The 25,837-nt window shown below is 47.7% G+C and overlaps 1 protein-coding gene across 1 annotated transcript in view; it reads right to left on the bottom strand.

The window, feature by feature from the left end:
* Window positions 1-25,837, bottom strand: part of NPC1 (NPC intracellular cholesterol transporter 1) — a 49,285-nt gene that overhangs the window by 11,341 nt on the left and 12,107 nt on the right. The window contains exons 3-14 of the mRNA XM_061399756.1: window positions 24,318-24,424; window positions 22,077-22,252; window positions 19,318-19,485; window positions 18,303-18,552; window positions 16,512-16,585; window positions 15,604-15,974; window positions 14,168-14,394; window positions 11,704-11,804; window positions 9,394-9,496; window positions 6,242-6,431; window positions 5,242-5,424; window positions 448-562 (exon numbers count right to left, since the gene is read on the bottom strand). Coding sequence (XP_061255740.1) covers window positions 448-562; window positions 5,242-5,424; window positions 6,242-6,431; window positions 9,394-9,496; window positions 11,704-11,804; window positions 14,168-14,394; window positions 15,604-15,974; window positions 16,512-16,585; window positions 18,303-18,552; window positions 19,318-19,485; window positions 22,077-22,252; window positions 24,318-24,424 — 2,065 coding nt within the window. The remainder of the gene's footprint in view (window positions 1-447; window positions 563-5,241; window positions 5,425-6,241; window positions 6,432-9,393; window positions 9,497-11,703; window positions 11,805-14,167; window positions 14,395-15,603; window positions 15,975-16,511; window positions 16,586-18,302; window positions 18,553-19,317; window positions 19,486-22,076; window positions 22,253-24,317; window positions 24,425-25,837) is intronic.

Genomic DNA, 25,837 nt, shown 5'->3' with positions numbered 1-25,837 from the left:
GATTCGAGACCCTCTGCTCAGGCACAAGGGTGCTTCCCCATGAACTGAGTGTGCTGAGGAGGAAGACCGCCCTCAGGAACAGGAGTACACACCTCGAGGGCTAATGCCTGTGACTGTGGAGTTGCTGCTGGGAGCACTGTGCTGGGAGGACTCGTGGCTGTGCAAGACTGCTATTTTCAAATCCCAGCACTCACCAGAGCTGCCCAAAAGGGGAAGGGACAGGAGCCCTAGGTATCTGAACCAACCACATCAACACCATCCCAAAACAACGTGAGAGAACACGCTTGCTAATGGTGCCCAAGGTTACTGCCACCGATCCTCTTCGTGGTCCACTCTGATACATTACAATTACAGATACAGCTTAACAAAGGAAGAACGCAGAGGGGCGTACTGATACACCCAGGCTCAGCACACCACTGAGCTGGCCGAATTCTGAGAGTAATTTACCTAAGAAAAATGCTACCGTCTCTGCGAAGGATGAGAGGAACATGCTGGGAGCCACTTCTCCCAGGACCCGGCCCACCTGTTGGTCGAGGGTTTCCCCTTGAAGACGTTCATCTCTCTTAAAAATAAAAAAAAAGTGAAACATGCAACATTGACATTTCTCAATTACAATGCCACCTCTTTGCTTCTTGGCTGCCTTGTGTTAGCTTGATCATAAAGAAAAATGACTGGCAACATCTACTTTTTTATAAACCTTATACAATAAAGAGGTGCAGACCCAAACTTTTCATGTTGATTCATTCAGGGTATTTCTGAAGCCCAGAGACAAGGGAACAGGTGAGAGGCTAAAGGAAGGATTGAATCAGGTTATCAGGAAAATACATGCAACATAGGCTGCAAGTGGATGAACCTTTAAATAACACTCCTAGGTGCCATGGGGCCTCTGCCCAGGCAAGGCCTGCAGGACAGGGACCCTGGGAGAACCAACGGACTGACAGCATCTTCTACATCAGGTCGTATGTGACCTTTTGCCTTTTAATAGCACTTTTTAAGTCCTTCCTTCTTCTACACTGTGTTGAATCATTTTAATAGCTGCTGTGCCAAAAATATTTTCCACAAGTGTATTAGCACTTTTTGCACGCATGCTGCATGTATTTAAAACGAAATTCTCACTTTGTATCTATGCCACCAAACAAAGAGAAGGGTCTTATACTTCCTGGTCTCAAAGGGTCCAGAACAAGACCCAATAAGCAAGCACTCAGAGGCGTGGGAATGAAGCCTCCACGCCTCACGCTCACAGGACCCTGTGTGGAGCCAGCACGCGTGCAAGGGGAGCCTGGTAATAAGCAAGCACTCAGAGGCATGGGAATGAAGCCTCCACGTGTCACGCTCACAGGTACCCTGTGTGGAGCCAGCATGCGTGCATGGGGAGCCTGGTAATAAGCAAGCACTCAGAGGCATGGAAATGAAGCCTCCACGTGTCACGCTCACAGGTACCCTGTGTGGAGCCAGCATGCGTGCATGGGGAGCCTGGTAATAAGCAAGCACTCAGAGGCGTGGGAATGAAGCCTCCACGTGTCACGCTCACAGGTACCCTGTGTGGAGCCAGCATGCGTGCACGGGGAGCCTGGTAATAAGCAAGCACTCAGAGGCGTGGGAATGAAGCCTCCACGTGTCACGCTCACAGGACCCTGTGTGGAGCCAGCATGCGTGCATGGGGAGCCTGGTAATAAGCAAGCACTCAGAGGCGTGGAAATGAAGCCTCCACGTGTCACGCCCAGGACCCTGTGTGGAGCCAGCATGCGTGCATGGGGAGCCTGGTAATAAGCAAGCACTCAGAGGCGTGGGAATGAAGCCTCCACGTGTCACGCTCACAGGTACCCTGTGTGGAGCCAGCATGCGTGCATGGGGGCCTGGTAATAAGCAAGCACTCAGAGGCGTGGGAATGAAGCCTCCACGTGTCACGCTCACAGGTACCCTGTGTGGAGCCAGCATGCGTGCACGGGGAGCCTGGTAATAAGCAAGCACTCAGAGGCGTGGGAATGAAGCCTCCCGTGTCACGCTCACAGGACCCTGTGTGGAGCCAGCATGCGTGCATGGGGAGCCTGGTAATAAGCAAGCACTCAGAGGCGTGGGAATGAAGCCTCCACGTGTCACGCTCACAGGTACCCTGTGTGGAGCCAGCATGCGTGCACGGGGAGCCTGGTAATAAGCAAGCACTCAGAGGCGTGGGAATGAAGCCTCCACGTGTCACGCTCACAGGACCCTGTGTGGAGCCAGCATGCGTGCATGGGGAGCCTGGTAATAAGCAAGCACTCAGAGGCGTGGGAATGAAGCCTCCACGTGTCACGCTCACAGGACCCTGTGTGGAGCCAGCATGCGTGCAGGGGAGCCTGGTAATAAGCAAGCACTCAGAGGCGTGGAAATGAAGCCTCCATGTCACGCCACAGGACCCTGTGGAGCCAGCATGCGTGCATGGGGAGCCGGTAATAAGCAAGCACTCAGAGGCGTGGGAATGAAGCCTCCACGTGTCACGCTCACAGGACCCTGTGTGGAGCCAGCATGCGTGCATGGGGAGCCTGGTAATAAGCAAGCACTCAGAGGCGTGGAAATGAAGCCTCCACGTGTCACGCTCACAGGCACCCTGTGTGGAGCCAGCATGCGTGCATGGGGAGCCGGTAATAAGCAAGCACTCAGAGGCGTGGAAATGAAGCCTCCACGTGTCACGCTCACAGGTACCCTGTGTGGAGCCAGCATGCGTGCATGGGGAGCCTGGTAATAAGCAAGCACTAGGCGTAATGAGCCCCGTGTCACGCTCACAGACCCTGTGTGAGCCAGCATGCGTGCATGGGGAGCCTGGTAATAAGCAAGCACTCAGAGGCGTGGAAATGAAGCCTCCACGTGTCACGCTCACAGGACCCTGTGTGGAGCCAGCATGCGTGCACGGGGAGCCTGGTAATAAGCAAGCACTCAGAGGCGTGGAAATGAAGCCTCCACGTGTCACGCCACAGGTACCCTGTGTGGAGCCAGCATGCGTGCACGGGAGCCTGGTAATAAGCAAGCACCAGAGGCGTGGGAATGAAGCCTCCACGCGTCACGCTCACAGGACCCTGTGTGGAGCCAGCATGCGTGCACGGGGAGCCTGGTAATAAGCAAGCACTCAGAGGCGTGGGAATGAAGCCTCCACGCGTCACGCTCACAGGACCCTGTGTGGAGCCAGCATGCGTGCACGGGGAGCCTGGTAATAAGCAAGCACTCAGAGGCGTGGGAATGAAGCCTCCACGTGTCACGCTCACAGGACCCTGTGTGGAGCCAGCATGCGTGCACGGGGAGCCTGGTAATAAGCAAGCACTCAGAGGCGTGGGAACGAAGCCTCCACGTGTCACGCTCACAGGACCCTGTGTGGAGCCAGCATGCGTGCATGGGGAGCCTGGTAATAAGCAAGCACTCAGAGGCGTGGGAACGAAGCCTCCACGTGTCACGCTCACAGGTACCCTGTGTGGAGCCAGCATGCGTGCATGGGGAGCCTGGTAATAAGCAAGCACTCAGAGGCGTGGGAATGAAGCCTCCACGTGTCACGCTCACAGGACCCTGTGTGGAGCCAGCATGCGTGCACGGGGAGCCTGGTAATAAGCAAGCACTCAGAGGCGTGGGAACGAAGCCTCCACGTGTCACGCTCACAGGACCCTGTGTGGAGCCAGCATGCGTGCATGGGGAGCCTGGTAATAAGCAAGCACTCAGAGGCGTGGGAACGAAGCCTCCACGTGTCACGCTCACAGGACCCTGTGTGGAGCCAGCATGCGTGCATGGGGAGCCTGGTAATAAGCAAGCACTCAGAGGCGTGGGAATGAAGCCTCCACGTGTCACGCTCACAGGACCCTGTGTGGAGCCAGCATGCGTGCATGGGGAGCCTGGTAATAAGCAAGCACTCAGAGGCGTGGAAACGAAGCCTCCACGTGTCACGCTCACAGGACCCTGCGTGGAGCCAGCATGCGTGCACGGGGAGCCTGGTAATAAGGAAGCACTCAGAGGCGTGGGAATGAAGCCTCCACGTGTCACGCTCACAGGACCCTGCGTGGAGCCAGCATGCGTGCACGGGGAGCCTGGTAATAAGCAAGCACTCAGAGGCGTGGAAACGAAGCCTCCACGTGTCACGCTCACAGGTACCCTGCGTGGAGCCAGCATGCGGCACGGGGCCTGGTAATAAGCAAGCACTCAGAGCGTGGGAATGAAGCCTCCACGTGTCACGCTCACAGGACCCTGCGTGGAGCCAGCATGCGTGCACGGGGAGCCTGGTAATAAGCAAGCACTCAGAGGCGTGGAAATGAAGCCTCCACGTGTCACGCTCACAGGACCCTGCGTGGAGCCAGCATGCGTGCACGGGGAGCCTGGTAATAAGCAAGCACTCAGAGGCGTGGGAATGAAGCCTCCACGTGTCACGCTCACAGGACCCTGCGTGGAGCCAGCATGCGTGCACGGGGAGCCTGGTAATAAGCAAGCACTCAGAGGCGTGGAAATGAAGCCTCCACGTGTCACGCTCACAGGTACCCTGTGTGGAGCCAGCATGCGTGCACGGGGAGCCTGGTAATAAGCAAGCACTCAGAGGCATGGAAATGAAGCCTCCACGTGTCACGCTCACAGGTACCCTGCATGGAGCCAGCATGCGTGCACGGGGAGCCTGGTAATAAGCAAGCACTCAGAGGCGTGGAAATGAAGCCTCCACGTGTCACGCTCACAGGTACCCTGCGTGGAGCCAGCATGCGTGCACGGGGAGCCTGGTAATAAGCAAGCACTCAGAGGCATGGAAATGAAGCCTCCACGTGTCACGCTCACAGGTACCCTGCGTGGAGCCAGCATGCGTGCACGGGGAGCCTGGTAATAAGCAAGCACTCAGAGGCATGGAAATGAAGCCTCCAGGTGTCACGCTCACAGGCACCCTGTGTGGAGCCAGCATGCGTGCACGGGGAGCCTGGTAATAAGCAAGCACTCAGAGGCGTGGAAATGAAGCCTCCACGTGTCACGCTCACAGGTACCCTGCGTGGAGCCAGCATGCGTGCACGGGGAGCCTGGTAATAAGGAAGCACTCAGAGGCGTGGAAATGAAGCCTCCACGTGTCACGCTCACAGGTACCCTGTGTGGAGCCAGCATGCGTGCACGGGGAGCCTGGTAATAAGCAAGCACTCAGAGGCGTGGAAATGAAGCCTCCACGTGTCACGCTCACAGGACCCTGCGTGGAGCCAGCATGCGTGCATGGGGAGCCTGGTACCTGGTCAGACGCTGTGAGGCTCTGAGACGTACCTGGTAGGTCTGGACCAGGATGAAGATGTTGTCCACCCCCACAGCCAGCACGAGGAATGGGATGACTTCTATCACAATGAGGGTGAGGGGGACCCCGATGTAGCTGAAGATGCCCAAGGAGCAGGCCACTGAGCTCAACACAATCAGGACACCGGCAATGCCCAGGGAGATTTTCGAATCCACCTGGAGATACCACAAAGACATAAATCATCATTTATAGTGTTTTCTGTCCTGCTCCTAACAGGTCCTTGCTTTCACCTTTTTACATGCTTACTGCCCATCCAGATTTAAACGTACAGTTCAAGGTTTGAGAGAAGACATGAACAGTTGTCTGGGTCTTCCTGAGCCACATATTTCATGAGCCTACATTCTTAGGTGATGGCAAATTAGGGGGAAAAAAAATGAATTAGGTGAAATAAATTTTAAGTTGAAGATAAAAATTTGGAAATAAAGAAAACAAATGCAGGAAGCAGAAAATGTGACAGTTAAAACACTGACAACCTCCAGTTAGGACTCCATGATTCCACTGCAGGGGGAATGGTCGGGGAACGAAGACCCCAAATGCCAGATGCTGAGTCGTATGGCCAAAAAACAAAAAAAGCACAGGACAATTTAAGGCAGTTCTGAACATAATGAACTAGGATTGCTGCTGCTGCTGCTAAGTCACTTCAGTCGTGTCCGACTCTGTGCAACCCCACAGACGGCAGCCCACCAGGCTCCCCCGTCCCTGGGATTCTCCAGGCAAGAACACTGGAGTGGGTTGCCAATTCCTTCTCCAATTCACGAAAGTGAAAAGTGAAAGTGAAGTCGCTCAGTTGTGTCCGACTCTTAGCCACCCCATGGGCTGCAGCCTTCCAGGCTCCTCCATCCATGGGGTTTTCCAGGCAAGAGTACTGGAGTGGGGTGCCATTGCCTTAGAGGCAAAAACATGACATCATGCTATGTACTGCCATTTCTCTCTCTCTCTCTCTCTCTCACACACACACACCCCCCCACTTACCAGAAGCCTGCGACAGCTTTTGATATGCCCCAAGGCTATGGAAATATATAAAAACATGACGCCATAGCTGATCAGAACAGTGAACACATCACTGTTACTTTCACGGTTTAGTTCATCTTCAATGCTTCGTTCAGCCTTAAAAGAAATGGTCAGATTTGGATTCTCGTAGTTTTGCACAAAATTAATGAACCTAAAAGGGTAAGCAAAATTTTATTCTGTTAGTTAAAAACTGAGTGACAGCTTAGTGAGGAACTTCTTCCTAACTTTTACGACACAAAAGCCACACTTAACCCTTCTCCCTCATGAGAACTTTCTACACTCGCCAGATGACAAAGTTCCAGATATGCTGAGTTTTCTACCACTTAAAACAAGCTGGGACCAAGTTTAAAAACTACTTCATAGTCTCATTTCATTTTTTACTAAGAATGATTTCTAAGTGCAGTGTATTATAATATAGATAGATGCTCATGGAACAAAAATTTTTTTAATTGATCTCAGAGTCAATGCAATCCCTATCAGTATCCTAGCTGACTTCTTTACAGAAAGACAAATGGACTCTAAAATTCTTATGGAATTGCAAGGGGCCTGCTGCTGCTGCTGCTAAGTCGCTCAGTTGTGTCCGACTCTCTGCGACCCCAGAGACGGCAGCCTACCAGGCTCCGCCGTCCCTGGGATTCTCCAGGCAAGAACACTGGAGTCAGAACAGCCAAAATGTTTTTCAAGAAGAACAAAGTAGGAGAATTCACGCTCCATAATTTCAAACTTACTACAAACCAACAGTAATCAAGTCAGTGTGGTTACCAGCCTAAGGACAGGCATACAGGACGAAGGATCAGAACTAAGAGTCCAGAAATATGCCAAGTATTTTCACCTAATTTTCAATAAAGGTGGTAAGACTATCAATGGGGGGAAGGAATAATCTTTTCAACAAATGGTATGGGACAACTGGACATGCACATGCAAATGAACGCAGTGCATTTACATTCAATATGCAAACTCATATCATATACAAAGAACTCAATGGATCAAAGACCTAAATGTAAGAGCTAAATCCATGACTGTCAGATGAATACATAGGTGCAAACTTCCAGGTCCCTGGGTTATGACATGGTTTCTTAGCTATGACACTAAAACTATGAGTAACAAAAGAGAAGACAGATGAATTGGACTTTATAAAAATTAAAAACATTTATGTTTCAGAAGACGCCATTAAGAAAGCAAAAACACAGACCAGAGAAAAGGAGAAGGTATTTGGAAATCATAGATCTGATAAAGGATTTACAGAATATTTAAGAATTCTTCTAATTCGATAATAAAAACATAAACAACCCAGTCAAAAAATGGGCAAAGGATATGAACAAACATTTCTCCAAGAAAGTTAATACAAATGGGCATCAGTGCATGAAGAGGTATTCGAATTCATTAGTCACCAGGGAAATGCAAATCAAAACCGCAGTGAGGGAATTCCCTGGTGGTCCCGTGCTGAGGACTTCGTGCTTTCACAGCCAGGCTCGGGTTCAAGCCCTGGTTGGGGAACAAAGAACCCATAAGCTGCACAGTGTGGACAAAAAAAAAAAAAAAAAAAAACAACTGCAATGAGATATCAGTTCATATCCACTAGGATAGCTAGAATCAAAAAAGTCAAATAATAACAAGTGCTGGCGAGGGGTGGAAAATGTGAATGCTCCCCGCATGCCGGTGGGATGCAGAATGGTGCAGTCACTTGGTTTTTTGGCTGCACTGCACAGCATGGGGGATCTTAGCTCCCTAACCCGTGGGAGAGCAGTCTAAAGCACTGGACCACGAGGGAAGATCCACTGGGGCAGTCAGTTTGGAAAAAAAGTCTGGCAGCTCCTCAGGGTTACCGTATGAGCAAGCAAGTCTACTCCTAGGTGTATGCCAACCAAGAGACAGGAAAGCACATTCACACAAAGAGAGGAATGGAGGCATGTTCACACGAAAACTTGCATGTGAATGCTTATAGCATTATTCCTAATGGTCAAAGGTGGTGGTAAAGAATCTGCCTGCAACGCAGGGAGACCCATGTTCAAACCCTGGGTCAGGAAGATCCCCTAGAGAAGGCAATGGCTACCCACTCCACTGGAGAATTGGAGAACTGACCTGGAGGATCCCATGGACAGAGGAGCCTGGCAGGCTGCAGTCCATGGGGTCACAAAGATCAGACACAACTGAGTAACTTTCCGAGAAACAACGCACACGTTCATCAGCTGATGAGTGGATAAACAAAATGTGGTCTATCTATAGGATGGAATGATCTTCTGCCATAAAAAAGAATAAAGTGTTGACACATGCTGCAACTTGGATGAACCTTGAAAACGTTATTCTAAGTGAACGAAGCCAGATCGGAAAGCCCTCGTATGTAATTCCATCCATACAAAGTCTGGAACAGGCAAATTGATGGAGACAGAAAGTAGACTGAGGGTTATGTAGGACCAGGTGTTAGGAGGGAAACTGCTACAGGAGATGGGATTTCTGTCTGTGGTAAAGAAAATGCTCTAAAATTGACCATGGTGATGTCTGCACACGTCGGTGAAAACACTGAAAGCTACTCAACTGTACACTTCGAATGGGTAAATTGTATGGTATATGAATACCCCAACAAAGCTGTTCAGTGTCCCATTCTCCTGGGCCCCCTCCCCCTTCTTCAGAGGTTACATCACAGCTAACCGGTTCCTGGGTCACTTACTTGATACCCTTTCTAGGCGTGGACAGCATGCATGACATATATTTGCCCAAACATGCTGACCACAGTTTTTATTTAATAATTCTTGAACCATTTATTAATACTTACCTCACTATCTTTAATGACGGCATAACATTCTACTATACTTCTCCTTACGAATACACATTTAGCTCACTCCCAGGTTTTGCTGTTAGAACATAACACAAGGAGCATTCTGCATAGATACTTGTGCATTCCTGTTGCAGGACTATGTATTTAAAGAATGTTTACAAGTGAATTTATTTATAGATTTTTTGTTTTCACAGCATCACTAGAACCAAGTGAAAAAAATGGCATGACTTAGATCTGATGTTGGTTAATTTAGTTGAACATCATATAAATGCTTTCTGCTAGCGTCCACCTTCCCGTGAGAAGAGCAGCTGGTTTACCGACCCTGTGAGCAACTCACTCTCTTTCCCAGGCCTGGGCCCTCTGGAGCTTCTCTGTATCGTTATAGTAATTATTGACAGGAAAGGTGATCACAAGGGCTGTGGCGTTATTGTAGTTTTGATCTAGAAAGGAAAAAGGTGACATCAAAAAGCAGATTACAAGCGTGCAGAAAACCAGATCAATACGAGGAGGGGAAAAATCACAAGCTGGCTGGGTGCCCGGTTTCTCATGGAGCTGAAGCTTAAACACGCCTGAGCTTGTGGAACATAATGGGAGGCCACCTGACCTGGCGCTTGTGTAGTTCAGCTAGGGGGAAAAGGGGACTCTTGAGCAAAGGTAGACGCAGTTGTCATTCCATCATCATGACTACCTAGCACGTGCTGGGTGACGATTTCAAACAAAGCGCAAAGGTGTTCGGGGAAAGTCTCTCTTCCCTCCGTTCCCATCTGTGTCTTAGCTCTCCTCCTCGCACCGTGACGGCTGCGGCCCCGACCAGCCGCAGTCCACACACACAAGCACGGGCTTCCCCTTGCCTTCCTGTTCACACAAATAGTAACACACCCTTCTGCAAATGCTGCCTTTAAGCTCATATCCTGAGAATGCTGCTTTAACAGACACAGCACTTCCTTATTCTTGTTTCTGCTTATGATGTTTTCTAGTACAGTTTAACTCCACTCCAGTTGATGGATATCTTTGCAAGTTTATTTTTTTTTTTGGTTATAAGTAGAATTACTACAAAAATTAACCGGATATTTCTAACACATAAAATCCATATTTGTAGGATCAAATCTTACAAGTACTTAGAATCCAAAAAAAAAAAAGGTACATTTTTAGTTTGGATGGATCTCCCAAACTGCCTTCCAAAAATGCCATCCTGTTTTTCATTTCTTTATTCAACAAAGTATTTGCTGCGACCTACTGTGTGCCCGTGTTATTTTAGGGACTGTGGATACATTAATAAGCAACATAGGTTAAAAATCTCAACCTTCCTAGCGCTTATATTCTAGAACCATTTACACTCCCACCAAAATGCAGTTTGCCCATGGCAGGGTTTCATGCACATAGCGTTTTGTCAAATTCTCAGGTCTCTGCTTTACCATCTGAGCTACCACGGAAGCCCATCAGACTGTAAAGACTCTGCCTGCAATGCAAGAAACCGGGTTCGAGCCCTGAGTAGGGAAGATCCCCTGGAGGAGGAAATGGCAACTCACTCTAGCATTCTTGCCTGGGAAAACCCATCGACAGAGGAGCCTAGCAGGCTACAACAGTCCATGGGGTTTCAAAGAGCTGGACTCCACTGAGTGACTAACGCTTTGACTTTAGATCTTTGCTAATCTGTTGTCATGTAAAAGGCTGAAGTGAGAGGTGTTTCACTAGCTTGAGTAAGGTTCAGCATTTTCTCCATATAATTAAAAGCCCTTTGTACTTCTTCTCTTATTAACATGCACACGGCTCTGCCCACTTCTTTTGGAGGGCTGACCTTGTCTTTTTTCCTCAAGAGCTCTCTATGTATTAAGGAAACATTGTTATGTATACTAACTTTTTTCCTGCTCCAGTTGGCCATTTGTTTGGTTTCTTAAAATTCTATGTTTGTTCTCTACAGGGGAACTTTAAATTCTCACACAGTCAAACTCATCAGGGTTTCCTTTTGTGGCTTCGCATTGTGTGTCCTGCTTAGAAATGCCTTCTCCATCTAAAAATTACTTTATAGCTCACAACATCTCCCTTCCTACCAGATAAGATGAACATCTGGCCTGTTCAACCGGCTGGAGAAAAACCTGTTGAGCTGCTTATTAGGCTTCAGAAGCCAAAGCTGCCACGTGAGTTATTACCCCATCTACCTGGAGTAATCTAAGCAAAGCCCCACTGCTCCTCCCACTGGAAGTGTCTGACTCCTTAACCAACTGGTTTAGAAGGAAAAAAAAAATCTGTTTTCTTTCCCCCTATATCTCACATGTCTCTCCTCCATTACTGATGTCCTTAACCCAAGGTCCATGGACTCGTTGGGGGCTCTCTTGATGAGTTTCAAGGGTCCCATGAACTTGAAACTGAGCAACATATTATGTGGATTTAACAGTGACGCTGTTCTGGGAAAATGTCCTTAGCTATTGACAGCTTCCCAGAAAGTAACCTAAAAATGGCAAAAAACCACTTCTTCCAAATGCACAACAAAACCAAAAGCCAAAGGAGATATGGTATCTGGGATGCAGTATATTGGGTAATTAATGAGTGTTTGACTGATGAAATTCTCATAATTACCACCTCAGGGTTAATGACAGAACCAAGACTGCTTTATCCAGTAAGAAGAATAAAAGCTTCTCTCACTTACCATCGTAGCCTCCAAGCACAAGCCATGGGAACACTGGGCCACCAAAGGTCCCCAGGCAAGGATCGTGGAGCAAACTGGTGTCATTCAGGGAAGCAGGAGCCCTGCCAGGAATTCAGAGAACACCTTACAGTTAGAACAACCTGTACACAACACAGAGACCCAGATGTTTACACAACAGTCACGAGGCTGATTAAGAATGTGGGCCTGAGGTCCCCTTGGGTGAATGATCCAGTTCAGTATTTGCTTTGGGTTGCTGAGAGTCGCTGAGAGAGAGGCAGGTAAATACAGTGAGATGTGGCTAACATCAGCTGGTGCACAGAGGAGGGAGCTGCTAATACGTGGTGAAAGCTGTCACTATAAACAGAACTTTATGTACAGACCCGGTCTCTGAGGAGGAGGGGGAATTCACCTGCACAGGAGGAGGTGAAGGCTTCCAGGCACCATACCAGCAGGAAGAGAAGAGACGAGACGAGGAAAGAAGAGAACAGACAGTGGCCTGAGAGACCACAGGAAGTCCTGGGTCTGCGCGTGGGGTACCCATGATGGGGGCCTCCCAAGGAGGGGATGGGGCTGGGAATAAAGAGGGAAGCAATGGAAGGAAGGGGTACGCGTCTTGACCAGTGGTTGGGGTTTTTATTCTGTCGGCACCTGGGAACAATCAAAGGAAAGGGAGATCAAGAACTGTGTGGCAAACATAACTCAGTGGCAAAGCAGAGAGAGGTCTGGAGACCAGGCAGCGATGCCAACACTGTAGGGCAGACAGACAGACAACCAGCGTTTCAGGACAGATGTCAGCTGGACTCTGGGCACACATGAAGGTCCTCATGTATAATCTAAACCACCACCCCTCAGTGCCAGGGGACGGACTCAGGCCGTGGAAGGTCAGGTCAATGCTCAGGGCTAACCAGGCTACAGGGTTGCAGCCAGAAGCCGGGTTCTGTCCACCCACACACGTGGGGCTATGCCACCACATCGCAGGCTTGAGAGCTCATCGTGAAGTTAACATCCACAGAGTCATGTGAGGAAGATTCCGGGGAGCCCATAAGTGGTAGGTGTTGATGCGGGTATTAACCAGGGAACGCAGGAGGCCTGTGAGTGGTTCTGGGCTGGCCGGGCTCCAGCAGGGCCTCCCTCCAGAGGACAAGCCCAGAGAAAGCTGGAAGGTGAGGAGGGAGCTGAAAGCTAGAGATGCACAGGTGTGACCACAGACCACACAGAGCCCGCCTTGCAGGAGAGGGGATGCTCCCAGTGATGTTTCCACACCTGGGCAGACCGCGCTCCCCTTGGATAATACACCCATCTCCCCTGCTACCAAAATTCTGTTTTATTTTGTAAAATAAATAACTTTTTAATTTAAATATTAAAGTTATATAATACTTTTTCTAACCGCCCCTGGCTGCCCTGTACTACCTGCCCTTCAGAGAACGCTGGTTTGGGGGCACATGGGCTACACTTATTGTTTCACAGGCTCGTGTTAATAGAGGTGACCGCCTGAGGACAGTAAACACAGCAGAAGCGCCTGGAGTCAGCCACACTCCAGTAACAACAGACGGAGCCTCAGGTCAGTGACCTGGGCCGGAAGTCAGAGCACTTGGCTATGGAGAGTGGTTAATCGAGCAGCACGTTCAAAGGTGACAGGGAGCAATCTCTCTGCTTCTGTAATGAACGAACAGCCACAGCGGTTGTCTCAGTGGCTGAACAACTTTCTGTGGGCCAGGTCAGGCCAAGTGACGGCGTCCAGGGAGGGCAGAGAAGCGAGCGCTCCTCCTGCCACAGGGCAGGCCTAAAGGTCACCTCACAGGTCACCCCGTGTGGCTTCTCTGTGACTAACTCAAACCACAAGCTGGCCCGTATAGCCAGACAAGCCTCTGAAGCAAAGCAACCTCAGCGTTATCCCATCTAAACTGAACCGCAATCCGGCCCCCACTCCTCAAGGGGACGCCACACGTTTTGAAAAGTCAGTGTTGTGAAATCAATTTATATTTGAAAGATAAGAAAAGGAGTTAGAGGCTTCTGTCTTTTCACCAAGAAACCAGCTCAGAAATGCTTGGGGTAGTGTGGCAGATCCAACTAGGTGTAATCCAGCTGGGAGGGAGTCAGGGGCTGGGAGGTACCTCGATGACACAAGGTGAACACTCGACCTCAGGGCCTTTGCACCTGCTGCCCGTCTACTTGGAAAGCTCTTCCCCAACTCTCACAGGCTCCCTCTGTTCCCCTCCGCTGAGCAGGCTCCGCTGCACTTGGAATGGCACCTCCCCTGCAAGCCCACCCTTGCCCCGCTTCCTTCTCCCATGGCATCGCCTGGACCTGGCGCTGCCTCAACCTGGCATCAGGCCGAGTATCGCTTCACCCTGAGGGTCCTGCTGTTTGCTCCCTGCCGGGGCTCTAGCACCTACAGCGGTGTGTGGCCACGGCAGCTGTCACCTGCTGGAGGGACGGAGGAAGGACCACCCCCGCCACGTACCGGACACAGTAGAGGAAGTGCGTGTGGTAATCTGCGTACACGAAGAAGTCATCCCCGACTTGATGGTCCAGCACAGAGTGGCTGTTCTGGAAGTAGTTCAGCACACTCAGGATGGTGCAGTTCTGGTTGTATGGCGAGAGGGGCGCCACGCAGATGTCCCGCAGGGTCACAGTCTTGTTGTTGTAAGAAGCAGTGATGCTCTCGATGGCGGTTTGTAAGTCAAGGACCTGAAAGAGGATTTTTTAAAATAAACAAAGCCAGAAATACATCGGTTTTCCCTCAGATGCTGATTAACTCTTACTGCTCTGGGGGGGATGGGGGTTAGAGGATAAAAGAGTCTTTGGGGAAATTCCTTCCTGAGACAGGGCAGAAGACTAAGATAAATGAGGATGAAAATATTTTTAAGTTTACTATAATTTTGCTGAGGATCAGCAAACTGGGGCACTCAGAGAGGGGGAGGGGACACCACGGCAGGCCACATCCCAGCGCAGGACACACCAACACGTGCCCTCCCACCTGGAGAAACAGTGACCACGAAGGGGAGCCCAGGGTCATCTGCTGGGTCTTCCTGACAGGCCCTCCCATCCCCAACAACCACCACCTCGCTCCATACTATGCTTATTTACGTATATTCCTGTTATTTTCTAGTAGCGAATACAAATACACTGCAGGAGGTAAATGACAACGTGTGCACCTTTTGCAACAAGCTGGGAGAAAGCGACGGTCACCGGGTGCAAAAGATTCTATTAGACTCTTGGGAACATGCTGATGTTTTCTCAAGCTATCAGACATTCTGTAGGGCAAGAGCAATGTTGAGGGGAAAAAGTATGCAAATGTACAACTGTTGAGTAAGAAATAAGTGGGAGGCAGTTAATTTACAGATCGCTCTCCAGGGCGAGTGTGGGAAGGGAGGATGGGCAGATTTAAAGGACTCTGTGGGAGCAAGGGGTGGATCTTATTCCAAACGCAAGCCGGGAGTCCACATTCAGGCAGTGACAAGGTCATTCCTGCAGTTGCGGGGTGGGGGCGGGGGGCAGTCCGAAGTGACCCAGCAGCCCCTCCAAGGTCTCCAGGACCACACAGGAAGTTTTATCCCTTTGGATCCTGGTGTATTACTTTTCAATTACTAGTGGAAAAAAAATTATTAAGTTCCTAAGGTGAATATATTAATAAATACATTCTGTTTCAATAGAAACATGCTCTTCTCAATTTCAAGCAAGACCTACTGTATGAAATAAATACAAAAGTGGTGTACAGTAAATTTTTCATTAAGTTCAACACTGATCACTTTTTTGAAAGTAAGTGAAAAGTGTCTTATCATTAAGGTTTACTAGATAAACCATCACACTCAGCCTGAAACCCACATCAAGTGAACTGGTCAAAAGCTAGCCCGGTGCCGGGTTCCTGGGAAGTAGCTTCTGCCAAGAGCCGACTACCTGGTGCAGAATGTCTACAGCAAGGGGAGGCCCAAAGGGCACGTCGGCTCCCGAGGGGTAGGGCTCGTATATGTGCGGCGGGGTGTGGGGGGCCCTGATGATGAGCTGCTCGGTGCGGAAGAAGGGCCCGAAGTGCGTGTCAAAGTACTCCTTCTCCAGGCGTGCCTGGCTGCCGGGGGCCGACCAGAGGTCCACCGGGTCGGTTGTGACCTGGATGAACACCAGGCCTGAGGAACAGGCGGCGATGAAGGCCACGGAGAAGAACACGACACAGCCGGGGTGCCTCACGCAGAAGGAGCCCCACCATTCGAAGAGCCGCCGCAGATGGGCCTCGAAGGCGGCACCCAGAGGGTCACAGCAGGTTGGCCCCCCTGGAAGAGCAGGAGAGGAAGGGAGGGTGAAGGTTAAGAGCCAAGCCATTCCTGAAAGTCGGAACAGGGAGAGTGTTAGCTACCACTGCATGCGGCGAGACTCACAGCCGCACAGGGACACCCAGGGACGTGCATGAGACCGTTCCCCACCCTGCCCAGCTACCTGTCTGCTGGAGAAGCGGCCCTGCCCACAGTGACCACCAGCCCCTCCCCGAGAGGTACAGAACTCATACATAAGCCTCGGAAAAGCCAAGTGCTCTGAGCATTCCAGCCAAAGCAGTTCCCTCCAACTGTTCCTGTACCACTGCTCTCACCCCAGGCCAGGATCACTCTACAGATATTAGGAACCAGGCGATTCCCATCCGCCACCCCATTTCCAGCTGTCAGGGCCGCAAACAGAGGGACTCTGTCTCCATCACAGCCATGTCCCCAGCACGAGCTCAGTGCCGCTCCCGGAAGAGGCGCGTCAACATTAAAGAAAGAAACACTCTCCTGCCGACGGTGCCAACGCTTTTACTTAAGTACAAATGTGCCTACCTTTGTCACTGGCGTTTATAGAGAAAGGTATATTGCCATCAATGGGGGTAAACTCAGAGACAAAATACCGTTTTCTGAAAGATAAAAGCACATAAGTCATGTTAGTGGACTTCAGCATCATGAGACTGTTCTTGATGGTCCCACAACCCTATTAAAAGCTTATTTCCTCATCCTGTTTGCTTCCTTCCTAACTGGTCCCTTCCTTTCCCGAAGTTCCCTTGCTCCGAGCCTCTCTGCTCACTAGTCTCAGGGGAAAATTTAAGAAGGTATTAAGAAGATAATTTCACCTTGCAGCCCTCACTCACATTTAAAAGTTTTAGGTCCTTTAAAAACACAGTGAACACTACACTCCAGGAACAACGAGCACATTTGGTGCCTACATTTTGGTTTCTAAACACCCTTTTCCAGGGAAAGGAACCAGGGCTCCTTGCAGAAGAGGGTGCTTCTAGGGCTGGGGCAGGGAAAATACTGAAACATCCTGTGATTCCAGAAAAAAGAACAAGCTTGAGAAAGGTGAGGGCATGCTTAAGAAACACACAGGAGCCAGCAGAAGGTGCTGCCAATGGTCAAAATTGGGAAGATTTGAGCAAAAACATAAATGATGGTACGAAACAGAGATCACAGTTGCTTTTTTTTTTTTTAAGTCCATTATGTAAATATAACTAAATAAATATTGGTTAAGTAAGTAGGGGAGAAGGAATAACAGAGTAAGTCCAGTTAGTAAATGGAGAAGGAATGAGGAAAACAAATGTCACCATTAGGCAAAAACCACAGGAGTTAAGTGTTGAAGACCCATGGATGGATGCTAAAATCAGTGGACGACAGTTTGAGGAGAAATGAGGTGTCAGTACAGTCTCAACACAGCTCCCAAAAGATGTTTATCAACTCCAAACGAAGGAACATTAGCTTAACAGTGGAGAAACCCAGAAGACACCTTCTAAACCAAATGACGTAGGCTAATATCACCAGTGATGAGACATACTGGCATAAGGCATTGACATGATACACTGAGAAAGACACGTCGCATCTGTGATGTTGTCAAAAACCTCCACCTAATCATGAGAAAACATCATATAAAACCAAATCGGGGTACATTTTACAAAATAACTGACCAGCACTCATCACAAGTGTCAAGGTCATAAAAGAAAAGGAAAGATGAGCAACTGTCATGGATTGAAGGAGACGAACAAAACAAGAAGTGAATGTGACATGGGGTCCTGAAACAGAAAAAGGAAGAACCTTAGAGGAAAAACTGGTAAAACTTAAAAAAACACTGTGGTTTAACTAATAATGGTATACCAATGTTATTTTCATGGTTTTGATTAAATTATATACTATCGGTGATGTGAGTGGTAACATTAGAGGAAGCCAGTAGAGATATAAATAAACTATTTCTGCACCCTTTTAGTAAGTCTACAATTATTTCAAAAGACAAAGTTTTAAATAAACCTGTTGTCCTAAGTCAAGACGCAGGTATCTAAAAGGACTACAGTATCGCATTTAAAAGGATTTGAATCAGATCTGGCTCAGTAGAATTTCTGTTAAAGCATGGGTCTTTTAAATCACACACCATTTTGAATAAACCAATGAAACTAACTTTAAACATCTCAATGTCTAAATAGGCTTTTGATTGTCGACTAGTTGCAGGACATAAGCAAGTCATGGAATTGTATTAATGCAGACCTTTGTTCTTATTCTAATGAACCAAAGTCTACCAAGTGAAAACTTAAAAATGCCACTGGGTTAAGTTTGCTCTTCTTGTCTGGGGGGCTGGGAAACAAAACAGATTACCTGTAGCACCACACAGCAAAGAACGCTCCAAAGAACACGAGCAGGAAAGCCATGTAGGTGCTCCACATGATGACATACATGGCGTCGAGACCCAGGATTCTCCAGGGAACGGGAGGGGGCGGGGGCTGGGGCTTGGGGCCGCAGACGGCCGAGCAGTCCTGGCAGCTGCACGGCCCCGTGACCTCGTCCACCGACTCGTCACAGCCCTTGGTGGCATTGTTCATGGGCTCCATCCCATGCGTCGGAAGATCTGTGAGAAGGAGTGTGTTGAGAATCTCCATTAAAAAAAAATTAATTACAAGGGTTGTACTAAATTATATTTTAACCCAATGATAAGCACACTGAAAGAAGTCATGCAACCAGAAGAATAAGAAAGACTGGAGGTTTCTGGGTGATCGCGTTATGCAAAACTGCAAAATTTTAAGTTAACCTCAATAACTTTAGGCACAGGGTTCCTCACCAACATTCAAGTCCACCACATTTCAGTGTAAACTTCCAATCAAATGTTTATCTCCACTGAGGAGCTAGTTTAATACTAAGGCAGAGCTTCTGAAAAGGCTCCTTTTTTTATTTTGTACTGGAGTATGGCCGATTAACAGTGCTGCAGTTTCAGGTGAAAGGCAAAGGGACTCAGCCATACAGACACATGTCCCCATTCTCCCTCAGACTCCCCCCCATCCAGGCTGCCACGTAACACTGAGCAGAGCTGCCTGTGCTGTACAGCAGGTCCTTGTCATTTATCCCTTTTATTTTTTGAAAAGGCTCTTTTTTTTTTACAAATGACTTATTTCTTCAAGTATGTATCAGCACCTGAAGGCAACTCTTCCTCTCCACCCACTCATCCAGCCCCTGATAACCCAGGGGTTACCCCTCCAGCTACCTCTTGCTGGAGGAAATTCCAAAACCTCCTGATCTGAATTCATCTTCCTATTGCACATTAGGGTTCCTGGGCTTTAAAAAAACCGTTAAGTTCAATACACCAAACCTGGGGGGCTGGGGGGGTCTCTGTCCCCACCTGAAAAGACGGGGGTGATGGTGAAGGGCGCCTGGCCATTGTCCTTGTTGAACATGTACTCGATCCAGTTAGTAGCGTTGCAGGCGCTGGCCTCGCGCCCGCACAGCAGCCCCAGGGCCTTCTCGTTGCTCGAGGGGGCCTCCACATCCCGGCAGGAATTGTACATGGCTGGAGGGGGAGGAAGGGAGAAGACTGAAACCGTGCTGCTGGAATTCACCAGGTGAGAGCTTACACGGGGCCTCTCACGTGTGAACGTGGAAATACAGACACACTGCAGGCAGGGGCTGGGAGTCTAGACAGCAACCACTGAGGGAAGGAACGGAGGTCACCTCTGACACTGGCTTGTTACCCTGCAAGCGACAGGCTAGGCCAGATTCCAAGCAACTTAAAATCAAAGGCAGGACAAGCCGTGGCCATCCCAGTCCACAGGGGCCTGGAGAAGTGTCACCCCCGTGCAGGGAAGAGCACACTGAAGGCCAAGGAGGGAGAAGCAAGACCCTCAGGGCCTCTTCAGCTAGTGCAGCTCGTTCCAAGAAACTATCTCTGGTGAATGACGGAACCTCCAGGGTAAAAACTGGTTTCGGGACAGAGCTCACCTGTGAATGAACTGAGCTTTTAGTATGCATAAAGACACAAGAACTAGCGATGTCAATGGCACTCTGCATGTAAGAAACCAGTAGTAATGGGTCTTACTTGTTTTTGTTGTTGTTTAGTTGCTAAGTCGTGTCTGATTCTTTGTGCTCCACGCAGTGCAGTACACTAGTATATTAACATTCAATCGCCAGTCCCTGCTTGTTAGAAGCTTCCTAAAACCTTCTTCCCCTAAACTTTAGAGAGGTACTTAGAAATTCATTGTGGTTTACCCTCACTCTTGAAGGGCAGATTAGCTAGCGCAATAGTTTTTTTCAGAACCGTGATAACCCCACTGCTTTCGGGCCTCTAGCTTTGCTGGATAGAAAATCTCCAATTGAGGTGATTTCCACCTTTTCTCTACTTGCATTTAAGATTACCTGTCATTCAGATTTTATAGTTTTTAAAATGAGCTGTATTTAGTTACAAATTCCTTTTTCTATACCTTTATTGAGATAACTCACATACAATTCACCAATTTAAAGTTATAACTTGATGGCTTTTAGCATATTCATAGATAAGAGAAATCATCACCACCGTCAATTCTAAAACATCTTCATCACCTTAAGAAAGAAATCCAGGACCTTTAACTAATGCTCCCTTATCTCCCCATCCCCTTAAGCCCTAAGCAACTATTAATCTACTTCTGTGTCTACAGATTTGCCTATTCTGGACATTCCATATAAATGAAATCATGAAGAGTCTTTTGTGACCGGCTTCTGCCACTTAGCGTGACGTTTTCAAGGTCTATCCACGTTGCAGCATGGATCCTTATTTTATTTCTTTTTATGGTCAAATAATATTCCATCATATGGATATACCACATTTTGTTTATCTATGTATGTATCAGTTGATAGATATCTGAGTTGTTTCATACAGCCACCTTTTGGCTATTATGAACATATGTTTTCATTTCTCTTGTGAGTGGAATTCTTGGGTCATATGGGTAACTCCATGTTTAATTGCTCCAGGAACTGCAAGACTGTTTTCCAAAGTGACTACACTGTTTCACATTCCCACCAGCTGTGTATGAAGGTTCCGATTTCTCTGCATACCTGCCAGAACTAGTCTTTTTATTTCAGCCACCCTATTGGCTGTCAAGTGGTACCTTGCTGTGGTTTTGATTTGCATTTTCCTGATGACTGATTTTAAGCATCTTTTCATAAACTTATTGACTATTTGTATAAATAACATCCTTGGAAAAATGTTTGCTCAGATTCTTTGCCCATTTTTACTTGGGTTATTTTCTTTTTGAGTTGTCAAAGCTCTTTATATATTCTAGACACAAGTCCTTCATTAGATACATGCTTTGCAAATATTTCTGCCTCTTTTTGATGGTGTCCATCAAAGCACAAGTTTTTTATTAAATTTTTTTGGTTAGATTTTTAATTGATCATTATAGTAATTGACTATAGTTGCTCTTATAGTCAACAGCTTTGCTGAATTCTTATTCTCTCATTTTATTGTTTTGGGGCCCATTCTTTATTCAGCTGCATCTAATCTATCTTTTAATCCACTTGCATGACTATTTCTCATTAACTGGATCTTCCAGTTGGTTCTGTTTCTAATCTGTTCATTTTCTTTCCCTAGGGTCCTACTCTTGCAGAACTCTCATTTCAGTCATTTTCAACAAACATGACATGGTCTTTTTCAGACTGCCCTATGAGCTTCAGTTGCTGGGATATCCTTCTCCTGTTTGTCACACCTGTTTACTTTCCCTTATGGTGACTGCTTTCTTCACAGGCAAAATCTCTCCTCTGCCAACTAGGTCTCCCTTCCACCCCCCATCTCTGCAGTCTCGCAATAACTCATGAAGTTATGCATTTCATGTCCAACAGAACCAAAGTCCAAATGGTTCCTAAAATGTATAGAAATAAACTTGCACAAACTAAAAATTTCTATAAGGGAACTTATAGTTAGGAAGGAGTTAAAGCAAATACTTTAAGGAGATCATTTCATAGGTTGTAGCTCAAGTCCCAGAAGACAAGCAAAGCAACAACTCAGATTTCCATTGGCATTTCAGTGCTAACGGAACTGAAAACTGCCCTTTTTCACAGAGCTGACAGGACAACTTGATCCACTGTCCTGATATCAAATATAAAAGAGGGATAATTTAAAAGTTTACTTACCATTGGCAAAACTCTCTCCAACATAGTACTGTAATTCTTTTACATTTGTTTTCGTCTGGTTTGTAGCAGGATCAACATAATCTTCAGTTGCTGTAACGTTCAGAAACTGACTTTGTCGAGGGCTACATGTCAGCTCACAAAACAGGTTCACTAGGTTATAAAAACAGGATGGACATCTAAAGAAAAAGCAAACTATTTTGAATGATCTCGTGGATAACAGGGCCAGCAAAAAGATGATTTAAAATACACAAAGACTATTTAAAATTTATTATAAATTGGCAAATGGATTACCATGAGGACATATTAAACCCAGCAATTCCAAACCTAAAACCTCATGTTAAAATAAAGACACATCTTTAAAAACCACCCTAATTACTAATATTTGTGCTGCCCAGATGTAATTTCAAGAAACAAATGCTCTCTGAATCCTGCACTTTATAATTTGGTCATGTTTCCTGTATTTTGAATCCAAAAGGACTTAGGACTACCATGGTGACATTCTGATTGAGAATAAAAAAGGGGAAAAAGGAGATTTACACATTAGTGCTTTCATCTCATAACCTACTGAAGGGCTCTCTTTCAAGCCCCAGATAACCTTAGGCCGTCTCTAAACACAAGAGGATTCCCCAGGATTAGAGAAGATAAAAGAAAAGCAGTGGTGTTCGCCAGCTACATGCATTTCAGAAGCACCCAGTTTTCATAAGAACCACAAGCTGTCCGCTGTGAAGCTTCTAATGTTGACCGGTTATGCGGCAGAAGACCTCTGTCTTTCCCTTTAGTTCCGTTATCCGCAAAAGCTATTGCTTCATCAGGCTTGCATTCTTGCAACACAACCAATCAAGACTGCCCCCCAATCTGCTCCTATCCAGATGACCACACGTGACACAGAATGAGGACGGTCTGGTCTCGGCCTTCAAAGCTGCCAGTCTCGTGGGACTTTCCTGGTGGTCTGGTGGTTAAGACTCCTCGCTTTCAATGTTAAGGGGCATGGGTTCTATCCCTGGTCAGGGAACTAAACTAAGATTCCACACGCTGCACAGTGTGGCCAAAAATAAAACAAAAGCCTCCCGTCTAGTGAAGGAGCAGACACACACACTGACTTGCTTTCAGGAGTCCCACGCTTTACTGTGACAGACAGGAATGACAATTACACCACCTGAACAGAAATCACTCCTGGGGTGCACTGCTTCCTACCACTTTGCATAAATTACAAATGTCTCTCCGTGTTACTCCGTTTAACTTCTACAGTTATCAGTTTGGACAGCTGCACAATATTCTGTATTAGCATCTCATTGCTATTATAAATAAAGCTTTGCTACCTCTGATGACACGGGAAATACTTGGCTATCTTTTGATGTAGATGCCCATAATGTCTCATGTAGAGCAGATGCTAAATAAATGTATTTGGCCGAATGACAGCTTCAACCTGGCTCCAGCAACAGCCATGAGATTTCCTTCCACAAGATACACTGGCCTGATTAGAGTCTCAACTCTAATGCTCTAATTAGATCATTTACTACATTGTATGTTGTCCTGGCAGAACATACAGAGGGATGGCTCTCCGCTCTGCACTGCCAACTGGAGATCTGGCAAGAAACAAGGACGCCCGCCTGAGCCCTGTCACCTGCAGTGACACCAGCACAGAGAAGCACGTGGCCTTCCGTCCACCTTCATGGGGGCTCACACATGCTGCTCGGAAGGCCACCACCAGCTCACTCTTCTCACATTTGAAAACTGCTGGGTAAGCCTGGAGAACATCTATTATGCGGCCCTTTTCACTGCCCCGGCCACAGAGAACACAGTGAGCAGCAAACTGACTTTGACAAAACCAGCCGACTCTGCCAGATTAGGCTTGTGAACAGTCACCAAAGGCAGGCTCCAATGAGGAAGAGAGAACCACGCGCAAAACAGGGGAGGGAGGCGACGCAGAGGACTGTGTGGAGGAGGGTCTGGGGGCAGAGACCCGGGCAGGATCCCCGGAACCTCTCCTCTCCACCGTGCGAAGGGGCTCAAGTCTGAAAGGCCCCAGACCGCAGTGCAGGTCCCCTTTGGGGTGAAGACATCTCAGAAGCAAACCAAGTCGCAATTCTGAGTGTAACGAGAGCGAGAACGAAGTCTCATCATTACTACTTCATCAAAAGTTCTTCTTTATCTCTGAGAAGTCCTAAGATAGCATTCTTAAAATGAAACAAGAACTAACTTTTAAACCCATTTTCTCTGCATGCCTAGTGGTCAACCCACCTGGACAGAAACTGCAGAGGCAGCTGCAGGTTGTCCTTCAGTGTGTGAAGCTGCTGGACATCACAGCAAAGACTGACATTGCCAAAGAAGAACCCTGGACAGAGTTCCTTTCAGGAGAGAAAACATGAACATCAGAGTAGCCAAGTGGAATAAACACAAACACTCCTCAAAGAGGAGACCACTTTATGCACATCATCCTTTTTTAGGTACACAAGGGTGACACACCTCTTTGCAAAGTTCTTGCAGAATTCTTTTAAAAGGCAATCATGGAGAAGGCAATGGCACCCCACTCCAGTACTTTTGCCTGGAAAATCCCAAGGACGGAGGAGCCTGGTAGGCTGAAGTCCATGGGGTCGCTAAGAGTCGGACACGACTGAGTGACTTCACTTTCACTTTTCACTTTCACGCACTGGAGAAGGAAATGGCAACCCACTCCAGTGTTCTTGCCTTAAGAATGCCAGGGACGGGGGAGCCTGGTGGGCTGCTGTCTATGGGGCCGCACAGAGTCGGACACGACTGAAGTGACTTAGCAGCAGCAGCAGCAAAAGCAGTTGCTCCATCGGTGTTTACATTTGTTCCACATTAACCACCACCACCATTCCCTGAGAAAAAGTGAAGGGCCTATAAAAACAGGGGTCTGATTATCAGAAAATCTAGGTCCTGACCTCAGTGTTGCAGCTAAGGAGCTTTAACCTTAATTAAGGCAAGTCTTCTCTGGGGCTCAGGTTTCTAGTTTGAAAAATGATGGATTTGGCCTAGCCAATCTAGGAGGTCTCTGTCAGTATCCACATTCCATAATGCTGGGACTTACTGTGGCATCAAATAGGCAGTCAAGATTCTGTGGGATGTTGATACTGTTTGTTTTTTCATTTGGGAGATCTGGCTCCGGCAAGAGCAGGTGGCACCCCATATCACCTTTCTCAATGAAAAAAGCCTCATTCTACCTTCTCTGAGAACACCCTTTCCCAACTTTTGTTAGCAGTTACATCTCCTGATATAGCACTTAACTCCACTTAGTTATTATTTCTTTTTTCACTTTGCACATGGTTTAATCCATGAATTGGGGAAGAGGAATCCATAAGAAACTAGCTGAAATGTGTGTTCTGTATCCATTCCTAAGAATGGGGCAGATATCTGAGCCCGGTGTCACTCATGGATTACTCCTTCCCGTAGGGAATGGTAATGTTGTAGAGGGATAAATGGGAAGAGATGATTATAAATCCAGGAAGTTTAGAATCTAATTCTAACTGTTGGCTCCTGAGAAATGACTCCATTGACGTGGCAGTCATTTTCTTTAAATAAGATGGTTTATATGAAGAAACGGTACCAAAGGAGGAGAAAACTGTATTCTAAGGAGGAAAAAATTAGTAGGAATCTTTCTGAGCTTCTGGAATAAGGCTTACAGGCTTTGAAGATCAGTACATTTGTATGTGGGGAGAAACCATAGCTGTGTTCATGAGCTAGCAAATAGCAGTCAGTTTTGACGTCAGGGGGAAATAGGGTGACACAGAGTCGGACAT

Source organism: Bos javanicus, chromosome 24 (assembly GCF_032452875.1).
Source record: "Bos javanicus breed banteng chromosome 24, ARS-OSU_banteng_1.0, whole genome shotgun sequence".
In the NCBI taxonomy this organism is placed as follows: Eukaryota; Metazoa; Chordata; class Mammalia; order Artiodactyla; family Bovidae; genus Bos; species Bos javanicus.
The sequence above is the reverse complement of the archived record's forward strand: the minus strand, read 5'-3'. Positions and strand labels throughout refer to the sequence as shown.